At 46.8% G+C, this 13,955-nt stretch overlaps 1 protein-coding gene across 3 annotated transcripts in view; it reads right to left on the bottom strand.

The window, feature by feature from the left end:
- The window catches only part of GALNT18 (polypeptide N-acetylgalactosaminyltransferase 18), a 350,932-nt gene that overhangs the window by 103,948 nt on the left and 233,029 nt on the right, over positions 1-13,955 (bottom strand). For all 3 annotated transcript variants that reach the window (XM_033204872.1, XM_033204874.1, XM_033204873.1), the window contains exons 4-6: positions 6,830-7,013; positions 4,935-5,132; positions 251-365 (exon numbers count right to left, since the gene is read on the bottom strand). In XM_033204872.1, the coding sequence (XP_033060763.1) occupies positions 251-365; positions 4,935-5,132; positions 6,830-7,013 (497 nt within the window). The remainder of the gene's footprint in view (positions 1-250; positions 366-4,934; positions 5,133-6,829; positions 7,014-13,955) is intronic.

The raw sequence follows: 13,955 nt of genomic DNA, 5'->3' as shown, positions 1-13,955 counted from the left end.
GTTAGCAGCTCAACCTCTCCCATGCTCCCTCCCCCAGCCAAGCAGGTTCTGAAGTCCTCTTCTTCCTGAAAAGTCAAGAGGCTCCACCCTGTGTCTTCCCAATCCCAATCACACACATGTGGACCAGGGTTCAGGACTGGACGTTCTGAATCAGTTTGTAACCCTCAACCTTAAACCCCATTTCTCCACCCCAGACTCATTACCCTGGTGGGAGCTGAGCCGAGCCCTTTGAGTGAGAAACTCCACTCACCCTGATCCCAAGCTCCACATTCTCGCCTCCGTAGACTTCCATGCCTTCGTCCAGCAGGCCAATCTCCTGGAAGTACTGCCGGTCCACAATGAAGCAGCCAATGAGGGCGGGGCTCCTGTAGGGGCAGGGGAGATGGGCCAGTGGTGAGCAGAGAGGCTGTCTGGTGTGGCTGTCTGAGAAGTAAGAGCAGTAAGGCCTTACTGTCAGGAGGATCTGGTGCTCTTCCTTCCTTTGCTGCCAGAGCTAGTGTGAGCCTTGTTCCCGGAGTGGTCCCTGGGTCTGGCCTCACCCAACCACTCCAGAAAGGCTGTTTCCTCCAGGCAGTGGGCAGACAGCTGCCATCCTGGGATCAACTATTAGTGGGGTGGTGCTTGTGTGTGTGTTAGCTTTGAGAAGTGGTGCTCAGCCTGCCAGTCTAGGTTGACTGTATCTCTAGCTGCCCTGACCCTGACCTCTGCACAGTCAGTCTCTGTTCCTGCTTGGGAATGCATACCAGTTTTCCTACCCTTCCCCAACTTAGGATCTGTATGTCATCCTTGGTCCACTTAGAAAGATTAGCTGGCACCAGGTTGCAAAGGGCTTTGGGTAGCAGGGTAAAAAATTTGAATTTTATCTGCAGGTAAATAGGTGTCCATGAGGAATTTTAAGCAAGACAGTGGTGTAAGCAGATCTATGTTTTTTAAAGAGAATAGTCAGGCAGCTGTGGGTGACTGACCAGAGGGGAAGGGGTGGGAATTGAGGGGCCCAGCTGGGAAGCTCATTGCTGTATCCAGGTGAAAAATGATGGAGAGCTGAGTCAGAGTATCAGGAACAGAGACAGCAATTGTTTAAAGACATATTTTGATGTAAAATCAGCAGAACTTCAAAACAGATGAACTACACAAGGGTGAGAAAGGGGGAGGAACCTGGATGCCATCTGGCTTTCTGGCTCGGGTGACAGTGGGTTTTGGGCCACTCATCAATACACGGGCACAGGAGAAGAAGCTGGTTTCAAAAGAAAGAAGCTTTGGTGGTAGAAAAACTGACCTTAAGGTACCTGTGTGACACCAGGAGGAGAGAGCCAACAGGCAGAGCTTAGGTACATGGCCTGAGTCTCTAATTCAACAGGGTTCTTAGGCTGGAACAACCTGCCAACAGCTATGGGGTCCAGGAGCTGGAAGGCTTTTCCTTCCTTGAGGGCTGTGAGCTTGGGTCTCACCAGCTCTGTGCAGACACCCAGTGCAGCACCTCACAGAGAACGATTCACATGAGGTGAGTCAGCATGAGAGCACCGGGCTGCTTCTCTGCTGAGAGCACTGCTTATGTAGTGACGTTGAATTGTTCTACTGCTTATTGCTATCATTTCTAGCCCTTGCCTGGCTGGATGACTTGGTGGGAGTGGGGGAATAAAAGGAGAAATGAAGGTTCCTCAGGGATGAGAAAACCATCAGTCAATCACATGTAAATGAACCCGTCTTTGAAAATGGAAACTTATCAAGGTGGAGAAAGGCGATTTTGCAGGCCATTTCCCTGGGATACAGGGGGCTGCTCAGGCAGAGACTGGCACCCTGAAGCCACTGTTTCTCTTCCTTTCAAATCACTGCATTTTATTCTAAATGTCTTCACCCTTATAGACCTGCAGGCATCCTGGGAAGCTAATCCACCACTCCTAAAGCAGCCTGAGACCCTGCTGTGGTGGAGGTAACAGAACTCAGGCCTTAGAGGTAATCTCTCTGGGAAAAATCACCCTTCTGGGTGTGTGTCTCTAAGAGAAGTTTCCTAGCCTCTCTGAGCCTCCGATTCCATGTCTGTAACATAGGATCCATTCTAACCTCACACGGACTAAATTAAAACACTTGAAGCCTCTGGGACATAACTGGCACTCAAAAGGTCATTTAAAAAGGTAAAAAGATGCAATTGTGCACTAAGTCTAGAAGATCTCCTCTTTAAATATGTGATGATTCAGAAACATCAGGCTGGCAGAGTGGGGTCTTGGCATTTGCCTCTGCATTCCTAAGTGTTGGATATGACAGGGCATGCTGGAAAAATGCTTTCAGGATACACAGTAAGGGACCTTCCTCAAACTGACAGTTCAAGCCAGGTAATGAACAGAATCTGAAACAGTTACTCTGAGATGAGCACAGGCCACCTCAGTGGTTTATTATTAACTGGCTAGGGTATTAAGTGGATTCTATCAGCATGAAAGGGTTATTGATTTACACCTTGCCTCATTCCTGAAAGGATTAGAAATAGCTTATGAGAAAATTTAAAATACATAGAAAACCATAAATAGATAAATGTCTAGACAGACCTAAAGATTGCAACAAATTGGAATGCATGTGTAGACCAAGGTCCTCTCTCAATTGTTCTTAAAGTAGACATGAAAGTTTGCCTTTGCGTTTCCTGTTGGTCAAAGTGGAAAAAACATACATGGTCTTAGAAACAAAATGTACAGTTCTCATGTGAAAATGTCATATTAATTGATTCCCTGGGGACAGCAAGGCTTTCTTTGACTGGCAGTCAGTTTGAAAGAAATTTCTCATGTGGATTTTCTTAATGGGGTCACCTGGTGACTTAGTGAACAGCCATCGCAAAGACATCTCTTTAGAATACACTAGAAGATACTGCTGGGCTCTTTTTATGTCTTATGCCATGTGTGGGCAGAGCACTAAAGTATAGCTTGAAAGAAAAGGGAGCTCGGATGGGCAAGATACATTTGTATAAATCACAGCTTTCTGTGGAGCTGTCTTCATCTGGGAATAAAACCAGGAATGTTCGTCCAAAAATCTTCCATAAAAGTTATTTCCCTCAACCAAGTTTTTGATAAAAATTGAGTGATAGAAAATTTGAGGTTGAGATGACATTGTCTGGCAAGGACCTGGAATGCAGGCTTGCTGATTAAGACTGGACTGATACAGTTAGAGATGAACAGAACAGAAACAGTTAATGTCAATGCAGTCTTCTGCAGGAATGCTCATTGCATGGGGGCATATTTCCCTTCAACAGCATTCATCAGGCCTAGGAGCAGAAAACAGCTACACCAGTTCTGAGCTCAACAGTGGACAATAGAGGGGTGAAAACTAGCCACTGAGTCTAGCTTCTGTGGGTGGATCTTGGCTCTACTGCCCAGAGCCTTTGGCAGGGCCATTCTCCTCTCTCAGTCTTGCTCTCTTCATCTTGTAAAACAGGGATGAGACACGAGTGGTCAACAGGTTATGATGATGATCAAATGAGCCAATGCATGTAAAAGACCCTTGTACATAGCAGACTCTCAGCAAATGTTTAACAACACAAAATTGTGGCAGGGGCTGAGCAGAGTAGGTAACACGCAACTTCAGGTGTTTAGGTGGTGTTTTCTTCTATTCCATTTTAAGTGTGAGTATATAGTTTTTTCTTCTGGCGAGGAAAAATGTGACCTTAAGTAATAATGACTGACTTTCAATTAAATTTTTCATACCCTTTCTCCCTCATGTAATACAAAACAACATGAGCTTCTAATCTCTTTAACTCCAAAAACTGTGCCCTAGGCCACCTTCTGGTGCCTTCTGTTTTGTAACGGGCAGAACTTTGCAGGGAGCATAAAGACACCCACTGTATCATCAACATAGACAGAAATAGGCTGGGCTCAGTGGCTCATGCCTGCAATCCCAGCACTTTGGGAGGCAGAGGTAGGTGGATCACGAGGTCAGGAGTTCAAGAGCAGCCTGGCCAACATAGTGAAACCCTGTCTCTACTAAAAAATACAAAAATCAGCCAGGCATGGTGGAAGGTGCCTGTCATCCCAGCTACTTGAGAGGCTGAGGCAGGAGAATCACTTGAACTGGGTGGGGGGCATGAGGCAGAGGCTTCAGTGAGCCGAGATCAAGCCACTGTACTCCAGCCTGGGCGACAGAGTGAGACTCCGCCGCAAAAACAAAAACAAAAACAAACATAGACAGAAATAAAAACTAGTGGAGACAGCTGTTGGAGGCGTCCTGAACCTTAAAAGCTAAGACTGCACAGGGGAGTCATTCATGAGTCCAGGAAGATGGCAGCAAAGGCAGGAAAGAACTTGGGACCTTTGAAATACAGTATGAAGTCACTTTTGTCTGAGTCTTACAGAATAACACTCACATATCACCAAGGTATACACTGTTCTGTGGGGTCTGGTCTTGCCTCTCAGCCCCTCCACCCTCACTACCTGGGGCTGCTGGCTGGCTTCCCACTTCTAGTCACCTCGAACCTTCTCTGTGCTCGTGAACTTTGCATATGGACATCCATTCCCCAACCAGCCATCTTCTACTTGTCTTCAAAAACAAGTGAAAATGCTATCCTCTGAAAAGCATTTCCCCACTTTCAGTGCAGTTTCTGCCTGCATGGTAGAATAATGTTCCTATTCCAACGATTTTGTCTGTCTTTGCTAGACTCCAGGCTTTTGGGAGTGGGAACCAAATCTTCATCACTCTGGATCCCCAATCTGGAGCACAGTGCTTGGGGCCCAGACACAGTGATGTGTGGAAATGGGTCGCTTTGAGGCTGTGAATGGATTCTGAGATCTTCAGAGCCCATGGCAGTGACTGAAGATCAGACTGCAGTTCCTTTCAACCCTGCCTACCCCTGTCATCCCCACAATGGGGCTCAAGTTGGAGAATAAGCATTGGGCCAGTAGGGGGTTCCTAGCCTGGAGGTCAAAGCAGAGAGACCCACAGGTAAAGATTTGCTTTACCTAATTGGGGCTGTGGAGTTCTCCAGCTTCCACCAGGCCTTGGGGGGATTTAGGTAGCGGCACCACAGTTCCCAGTCAAAGCCCTGGGCAGCCAGCGGGTACTCTTCTATTTCAAAGTTGTCATATTTGATGTTATCAAAGGACGGTGAGATGATCCGCTTCCGGTTCTCCTTGATGCGAGTGAGGACAGGTTCAGCCCTGGGCGGAGAGGAGACAGCCAGAGAGGGGGTAACCATTTCCAAGGTGGAAATATCCAGAGTAGCATCTCCCAAAGGTCCTTCCCCAGCAGAAAGAGGAAAGAAAGCCTGCCCATCTCCTCTGATGGAGAGGTGCACTGCCTTCTGGGAAGGAGCCCCTATTCAACTTCCCGTTCCCTGAGGATTTCCCAGATGGCAAGAGGCTCCACCATTCCATCAGCATATCCAGAGCTGAGCTGAGAGATTCTTATTCCAGCCAGCCAGAAGTGAGTTCCTGCTCACTTCCCCTTTCTCCATTAGAAAAAAAAAATCAAGACTTAAAAAAGAAGAAAAAGAAGAAAGAAATAGATCTGAGGGTCCAGAAGAAGCTTTCACCTTGGGCTTTGATTTTGCTAAAATTCTATGTATCAATCTGGAGGAAAAGACAGATGAGGATGGAGAGACTAGGAGGTGAGAACAAACCTACATCCACCAGCCATGCGATGCTGCCTTGGAATGCCAGCTATGCCACATCCACCCCCCAAAAGGGTTCCCCAACCACCCAAGGAGGGGTGGGGCATTTGGGCTTTCCCAGGGAGCTGGGAAGCCCCTGCAGGCACCAGGCGAGTAATGTGTTTGCAGACAGGAATGATAAGCTTCTCATTAATAATACATTTGGTGTATAACTGTTTATTCAAATCAGCTTGAAATAGTAAGTGTCCCTCTCCTATCCTGGCCATAAATCCAAAGAAAATTCTGTTTAAATAGTCACAAATGGCAAGCAGGGACTTCAGCTATAAAAAATGACTGTGTTGCAGCCTTAATTTGGGCCTGTTATGGCAGCACCCAGGCCAGGCTGTGTGCACGCCCTGCCTGCTGAAGTGTCCTCCTCTCCCACTCCCTGGAGGCAGAGGCTGGCACTGTGGAGTCTGGGGAGGAGAGCAGACCCCAGTGACAATAGGCATATTGATAAAAGGGTGGCCACCTACTTGCCCCAGCTACTCATGGTCATCGCCAGAGCCTGTGTCTCCCAGGCCTAGGCAAAGTTACACACAGCAGGTGGCACTGTGCCCTCCAGCCCTGCAGGGAGGTCTGCATTTGTCACTCTATTCCTGGCTGGTTGCAGCCACTGGGGCCTTCTGTCTGGTCCCTTTCCCCCAGCATCTGAGCAGCTCTGACCAGAGAAAGAAAGATGTTCTTAGACAGTTTCACCATAGGGAGAATCTGAGATTACGTGCTACCTCCGATCTGGCAGTGGGAAAGCCCGGGTGGGGTACCTGTGACAACATTAGGCAACCTTCCCCCACCTTTGCCCACTTGGTGTTGGCCCTGGCTGTGAGGCTGGGCTTCTGCCTCATGTTTGGCCCAGCTCTCCTTTCCTAGGTGTTGGAACCCTGTCCTTAGCCGGGCACTCTCTGCTTTGCCCTTAGCATGTACCCTTTTCCCTGATGACCCTGCCAGCCAGAGCCACATGTGATGTCACCATGCCTATTAGGCACTGTGTGCTGACCCGTTGACCCCTGGGTACCCCCTCCCCTCTACCACACCTCGAACTCTAAAGGTCCAGCCTTGTTGCCTGGCTCACTCACACACCCGCATCTCACCCATTCCCAGAATTATCTCTTAGGCTATGACCAAGATCCCAGCATGCTTTGCACTATTGGAGCCGAAGCCCTAGATCCCACTGGGACTCCTCCTCCTCTCCCAAGGGGCACTTACCAGCCCACATTGAACTCCACGTGGGCATCAAAGAGTGCCACCACAGGTGCAGTGGCCGCCCTCCAGCCGCTGACCCTGGAGCGGATGAGGCCTTCCTGCTTGCTGTGACGCACGACTTTGATGAAGCCTGGCTTCTGGCTGTTCACCTTGTCCACATATTCAGTCAGCTTCTCCTTCAGTTCCTCTGTCAGGGAGAAAATGCAGACTTAGCATGGGAGGGAGGTCAGGAGGCAGAAGGGGCAATCACAACAGTCACTCTTTTAGGGTGAACTGACCCCCAGAGAAAGGCTGGGGGGCCCATTTCCCTCCCTGTGTCTTCTTCAGTGGTCCCTGCAGTGGCCAGTACCGCTTAGTTTTGAAGGGAAACATAGAGGGGAATACAGTATTTCCTGAGGCTCAGCAATACACAGGGTCATATACACTGCACACATGGTCTATTTAATCTTCACAACAAACCAATGGGAAAATGGTAGCTCAAAAGAATTAGTCAAGTTCTCCAGCATCACGCAGCTTATGAGTGGCACAGTCTACTTTCAAACCAAGTCTAGTGACTTGAAAAGCCATCATCAGTGCAGCTACCTCCCTCTTAGTGGTCTCCATCTCCATCGGTGCTCCTATAACCCCCAGGGGAAGCTCCCTCTGCCAAGACCCCAGCCCAGGATCCACTCTCTGCCTGGATCTCCATCTTTCTAGGAAGTGGATGGCCAGGAGCTGTGCCCATGTGAACAGCTGGTGTTGGTTTGCTGCCTATGGTCCTGGGCCTGGCTAAGCATTTGATGCCTCTGCTTCTTCATAACTGCAAATGAGGCCTGCAGCAACAGAAACAGGCCTCAGCAGCAGCCCCTGAATCCCTCAGCAAGAGAGGGCACTGCAGCTGCATTCATTATGTTTTCCACAGCAGCTAAGGCAAGAGCCCATGACAGCCCTCATAGTTGGTTGGACAGAATTCTAAAGTTCCTTTTGAACCAAGCATCATCCCAAGGTGTGAATCTCCTCTGTCTGCCTGATGAGTGATCATCCATCTCCTGCAGTAAAAGGGAAATCTATGCAATCCATTCCTTAGAGGGCCTCTTCAACTATTAGATGTTCTTCCTTCTTCTGATCTCCAAATGCCAGGGTCCCTCAGTCTCCTACTCATGAGTCCAATGGGACCTATTTTGGAGACACAGAAGACAGATCAAGTCCCTCTTTCCACATAACAACGCTTTAGAATTGAAGCCCATTCTTAAGTCCTTGCTAAGGACTTCTCTAGGTCAAATATCTACAGTTCCTCCTTGCGTTTCCGCATATCTCACGATTTCAAATTCTCTAATCATGTTGAACTTCCCTCTAATTAAGTTAGTTTTTCTCTAACCCTTTCGTATTATGCAGAAGTTGACCTAATACTTCTAAAGTAAACTGGGCTATACAGAATAGAAGAAACAAATCATCTCCCTTAATCTAGAATCTATGTTCCTATTAATATAATCTAAAGTCACAACAACTTTGATTACTTTTGTCTCAAATTAAGCTTACTGTTAACATACACTTACGAATTATTTTTACATGGTGCTACTAAGTCAGGCCTCCTCCATCCCATCTCTGTAGATGCAGGTGCATGTGCAAGTGCTTGTGTGTGTGTGCACATATGGGTGTCTGCTTTGAGTGATAACAAAGAATCTTATGTTTACTTTTATTTAATCAGCCTTTCTAAAGATTTCCACTATTTCTTTGGATGTCAAAATGTTTTTGTCCCCCGATTTCATTACCCAATGTCTTTCTTATCCAGCCCTTCCAGGTTTCCAGCTTCTGCAAAAGTGATGAGCATATGGCCTTTCTTGTCATTCAAGTAATCCTTTTAAACAGTGTGACTCCTGTCCTAAGCTAGGGCTGGTGGGGGCTGTCAATGTCCTCATTCCAGCCTGGAGAAAACTTGACTGACTTCTGGGCTGCCACTGACATGTTGTATATCTCACTGCAGTCCATACGAAGATGACCTCAAGATTTCTGATAGCTGCAGCTGCCTGAGGAGGCCACTGTCCCACAAATGTCAGGACGTTGGCCATGGAGCAGCATAACTCAATGTGTCTCACACTTACAAGGCCTTCAAGCACCATTGCCAGGAGGCTTCTTAAAACATTTACTGTTTTATCACTTTCAAGGTCCATTCCTCATATATCCTTTTTGAAAAATTTAAATAGAGCTCATAAAGTCTGATATTTGGGTTTTTGATGGGGCAGTTAAGCGCTGAGTGTACAGAATTTGGAGTGAGAACTGGGCTAGTACCAAATGGCCTGATATAAATTCCCTCCCTTCCCCATGAGAGGGATACCTGTCCCCTTCTCTGCCTCCTCAACCCTCGGGTGAGACTCCTGCCAACTGACTCCTGTCAATACCTACTGTGACTAAGGTATTGATGGGAGGAGGCTGAGGACGATTGCTACCAAATGGTCTCCCATGAATTTCACCTCTCCAAATTCACATCCTTGTGTGGCTGCCTCACACACTGAGTCTGAGCTGGACTTTGACACAGCAAGACACAGCAGGAGGGACCCTGTGCAAGTTCCAGCCTTTCGCTTTTGCTCTCTTGCTGCCCTAACTAAGGAAGCTCCAGCCAGGCTCCTCCCCAGCCCAGTCATTTAGGCCACCCCACAAAGGCCCCAGACAGGTGAGTGAGGCCCTCGTGGATCCTTCAGCCCCAGTCGGGCCACCAGCTGATCGCAAATGACCAGGAGAGCCATTGTGTAGAGCAGAGACAGGCTGCCCAGTGATCCCAGCCTTTATTGCAGGATTCTGGGCCAATGGACAGTGGTTGTTTCACACCATAACTTCTGGAATGGTTTGTTATACACAATGGCTATAATAAACATTGTCTATTGTTCTGGTCTGGTGCTGGGGTTAAAATAAGACTGTGAACTCCTGATGCACAGGAAATGCAGTCAGAGGAAGAATGAGCTTTGAGGGGTGGCAGCAAGAGATGAAAATCTTTGCTTCCTATAGGAGCTACTTGCCCCTTTGTACCTCTGAGCTCTGTCAACACTGAGCTGGAGTAAAGGCTTCTGGTGGACCAGATAGTAAAAAATTCCATCCCCAGTCAGCTGCATCCCAAACATGTGCTGCTGATTAGAAGAGGGAATTCTCTTAGCCCCAACCAAACAACTGCTATCCAAAAAAGAAAACAAAGAAGAAAAAAAATGCCTTGAAATACCCTAGATGATACTGGCTCTGTCTTTGCAAAGTACCTTTACTTAATTAGGTTTTCATGTTTTCTTTCCATTTTGTTAGGTGCCAAAGCAAGAAAGAACTATCTCAAAAGTACTTCTGCATTGACTGGAAAACTGTTTTCCAAGACACTGTCCATTGTATACTATATATATTGACTATTAACTATTGTATATACACATAAACAAACACACATGCATGTTCATATATAATATCTCTCAGAACTTCTTAGCTCCAAATTGTGTTTTTGGAGTTGAACTTGTGTTTTTTCTTATGTCCCAACACAAGTACCCAGCCCATCATATTTGCCTTCTTGCTAAGGCTGCCAGGAAGCTCAAAGACAAATATAATGACTAATCACAAAGATTTTATCAGGATTTTTGCTGCCCTATCTTTGCTAAATCTTTAATTTTCTGGTTCAAATTTAAAACCTGATTGACTTTTACCTTTTCTTCCCTATGCAAGCTATCTTTAATTGTTTTTTAAATTTCTATAAATAATATTTAATAAAGTATCTTGGTGGGTTAGGACAGGAGCATAATTGTGGAAGGAAAAGGGAAGGTATATTTTGTGCTTGTTTTAATGTGTTGGAGAAAGAGGAGGCAGGGAGTCTGCTTGCTGTGACTCAGATCTAGAGCCAGTGTGGAGCTGTCGATAGCCCATGTTGACAGAGAAATACAATTTGCACCCTGCATGGGGCCAGGTGTCATCCTGCTTATGTTGCTACTTCAGCTCTCTCCTACTGTCCACAAATCCCTGATCTCCTGACATCGGAGGGACCTCTGTAAACCAGCACTACCAGAAGCAGTGATGAAACACCACTCACTCCTGGGAGGTCACAGGCCACTCTCCACATCCCCACAGGGAGCCTCCTCTCCGGCTGCTCAGGGCAGGCTGCTTGCCAGCTCTCATTTCTTCAGACTTAGATGCCAAGGAAAGACAGGGGATTCACCAGTGTGGTCAAACAGAGCCCTTCTCCCCTCCTTATCTATCCCCTTCCACTGCTTCTATAAAAAGTGGTTGGCTCCACAACCACTAGCAGGCTGAGCCAGAAAGGTCTGGCATAGAGGCTGTTAATCTGATTTAAGCACTTAATGGGACACTCTGATCTCATGCATAAAGGAAACTAAAGGATCTGAAAGTTGATGCCTAATGGGGCTTTGCTCTTTGGAAGGCAGGTGCACAGGCGTTTTGTAAAACTGCCTTCCTAGGCTTGCTGTAGAGAACTGGGCAGAGCTCCTCATCTCTCCCTCAAGGTTCAGATGAGCATTTCACACATCTTCTCTAGGTTTTGTGGACATAGAAATGAAGGGAGAGTTCACTCATTCATTCAACAAATATTGAGCATGTACAGATATGATTTGACTCTGTGTCCCCACTGAAATCTCATCTCGAATTGTAATCTCCACGTCAAGGTGATTGCATCATGGGGGCAGTTTCCCCCACGCTGTTCTCATGATAGTGAGTGAGTTCTCATGAGATCCAATGGTTTTAAAGTGTGGCACTTCCCCTTGCACTCGCTCACACTTGCTCTCTCTCTCTCTCTCTGTCTCTCTCTCCTGCCACCTTGTGAAGAAGGTGACTGTTTCTCCTTCACCTTCTGCCATAATTGTAAGTTTCCTGAGGCCTCTCCAGCCCCCAGTCATGTGGAACTCTGAGTCAATTAAACCTCTTTTCTTTATAAATTGCCCAGTCCCAGGTAGTTTTTTGTAGCAGTGTGAGAATAGACTAATACACTTACTATTAGTCCTTTCATGGAGTAATAATCTTTGGCATGCCTTGATCATACCTCAACAAGGTACTGATCTAGTTGCTGTGATTATAACTGTAAACAAGACAGTCTGCAATGGACTGAGTGTTTATTTATTCCCAAAATTGATTATGTTGAAATCCTAACCCCCAATGTTATGATATTAGGAGATAGGGCCTCTGGGAGATTAATTAGGTCATGAGGGTGGAGCTATTATCTTAGCCTGTTTTGTAGTGCTATAACTAAGAATACCTGACACTGAATACTTTACAAAGAGCAGAAATTTATTTCTTCACAGTTCTGGAGCCTGGGAAGCCCAAGATCAAGGTGCTAGCATTTGGTGTCTGGTAAGGGCCTTCTTGTTGTGTTCTCAAGTGGCAGCAGGCAGAGGGCAAGCTAGCCTAAAGCTTCAAGAATCCTCTTTTTAAAGAGCCTTAATCTCATGAACAAGGAAGCAGCCCTCATGACCTACTCACCTCTGAAAAGGCCGCACCTCTTACTACTTTCACACTGGTAACACCTAAATTTTGCAGGGGAAATACTTGAACCACAGCAGCCCTCATAAATGGGATTAGTGCATTTATAAAAGGGGCTCCAGGGAGCGCTCTTCTCCTCTTTCTGCCATGTGAGTATGCAATGAAATGTGAGCAGTCTGTGACCTGGAAGAGGGCCCTCAACAGGACCTGACCATGCCAGCACCCTGATCTTAGACCCCCAGCCTCTGAAACTGAGATAAAAAACGCCTGTTTTTATAAGCCACTCAGTCTGTGGGACTTTGTTATAGCAGCTCAAACTAAGACACAGCCCTTATGGAATTTCCCTGCTACTGGATGTCTAAAAGGCATGTGGTAGGAGAGACACAGGAATTGCGTATTGGTCCATTTGTGTAGCTATAAAGGAATACCTAAGGCTGGGTAATTTACAAAGAAAAGACGTTTATTTGGCTCATGGTTCTGCAGGCTTTGTAAGAAGTATAGTGTCAGCATTCACTTTAGGTGAGGGCCTCAGGCTGCTTCCACTAACAGTGGAAGGGGAGGGGGAGCCAGGATGTGCAGAGATCACATGGTAAGCAAGGAGGCAAGAGAGAGTGGGGAGGCACCAGGCTCTTTATATCAGCTCTTATGGGAACCAGTAGAGGGAAAACTCACTCATTCTCCCCACCACCCCCGGGAGGGCATTAATCTAGTCGTGAGGGGTCCACTCCCATGACCCAAATACCTATCATTAGGCCCAACCTCCACCATTGAGGATCAAATTTTAACATGAGATTTGGAAGGGACAAACATCCAACCTATAGCAGAGAGGGAGAGGAAGTAGGAAATGCTGTGGAGTTACCATCTACAGAAGTAGTTGTCAATCAGTTCAGGGAAAGATTTCGGGCATGAATACCCCATGGGTGAGTTGAATCGTATCCCCTTAAATTCATATGCTGAAATCCTAAACCCTAATACCTCCGAATGAGACCTTATTTGGAAATAGGGTCATTGCAGATATAATTAGTTAAGATAAGATCATACTGCAGTGGGATAAGATCCTAATCCAGTATGACTGGTATTCTTATAAAAAGAGTAGGTCTGGATGGAGACTGAGGGAAGAAATCATGTGAAGGGGAAGGCAGAGACTGGAGTGATGCATCTCTAAGCCAAGGCCTGCCAAAGATGGCCAGCAAAGCACCAGAAGCTAGGAGAGGGGCATGCAACAGATTCCCCCTCATAGCCCTGCTGGCACCTTGATTTCAGACTTCTAGCCTCTACAAGCATGAGAAAATATCTGTTGGTTAAGCCACCCAGATGGTGGTACTTTCATTACAACAGACATAGGAAATGAGTACAACCCAGCTTCCTCACTTCTCAGGTGGGACGACACTGCAGAGTCTCTGAGTCTCCTGGTGTTTCCCAGGATGATGGAGTCCAGGTCCCCACAGCAGTACCATGTCATTGATGCCCATGGTATTAGCTTTCTTCTCTTCTCTGTCTCCCATCCCCACTCTCTCATCAGTTTTCTAGGATCATCTACTAGATAAATGGCTTGGCCCCAAATCTTTTCTCAGGATCTCCCTGGCTTCTGGGAGAGCCAAACTAAGACAGTTGTACATTCCAACTCACCATGGGTCCCACCAATTGCTTCACACTTGCCTGGTTCTTGAAAGCATTTGCACTTTCAACTCTTGATGTA

Source organism: Trachypithecus francoisi, unplaced genomic scaffold, assembly GCF_009764315.1.
Source record: "Trachypithecus francoisi isolate TF-2019V2 unplaced genomic scaffold, Tfra_2.0 Lachesis_group8, whole genome shotgun sequence".
Taxonomy (NCBI): domain Eukaryota; kingdom Metazoa; phylum Chordata; class Mammalia; order Primates; family Cercopithecidae; genus Trachypithecus; species Trachypithecus francoisi.
Note: the sequence above shows the minus strand (reverse complement) of the source record. Positions and strands in the feature narration are given on the sequence as shown.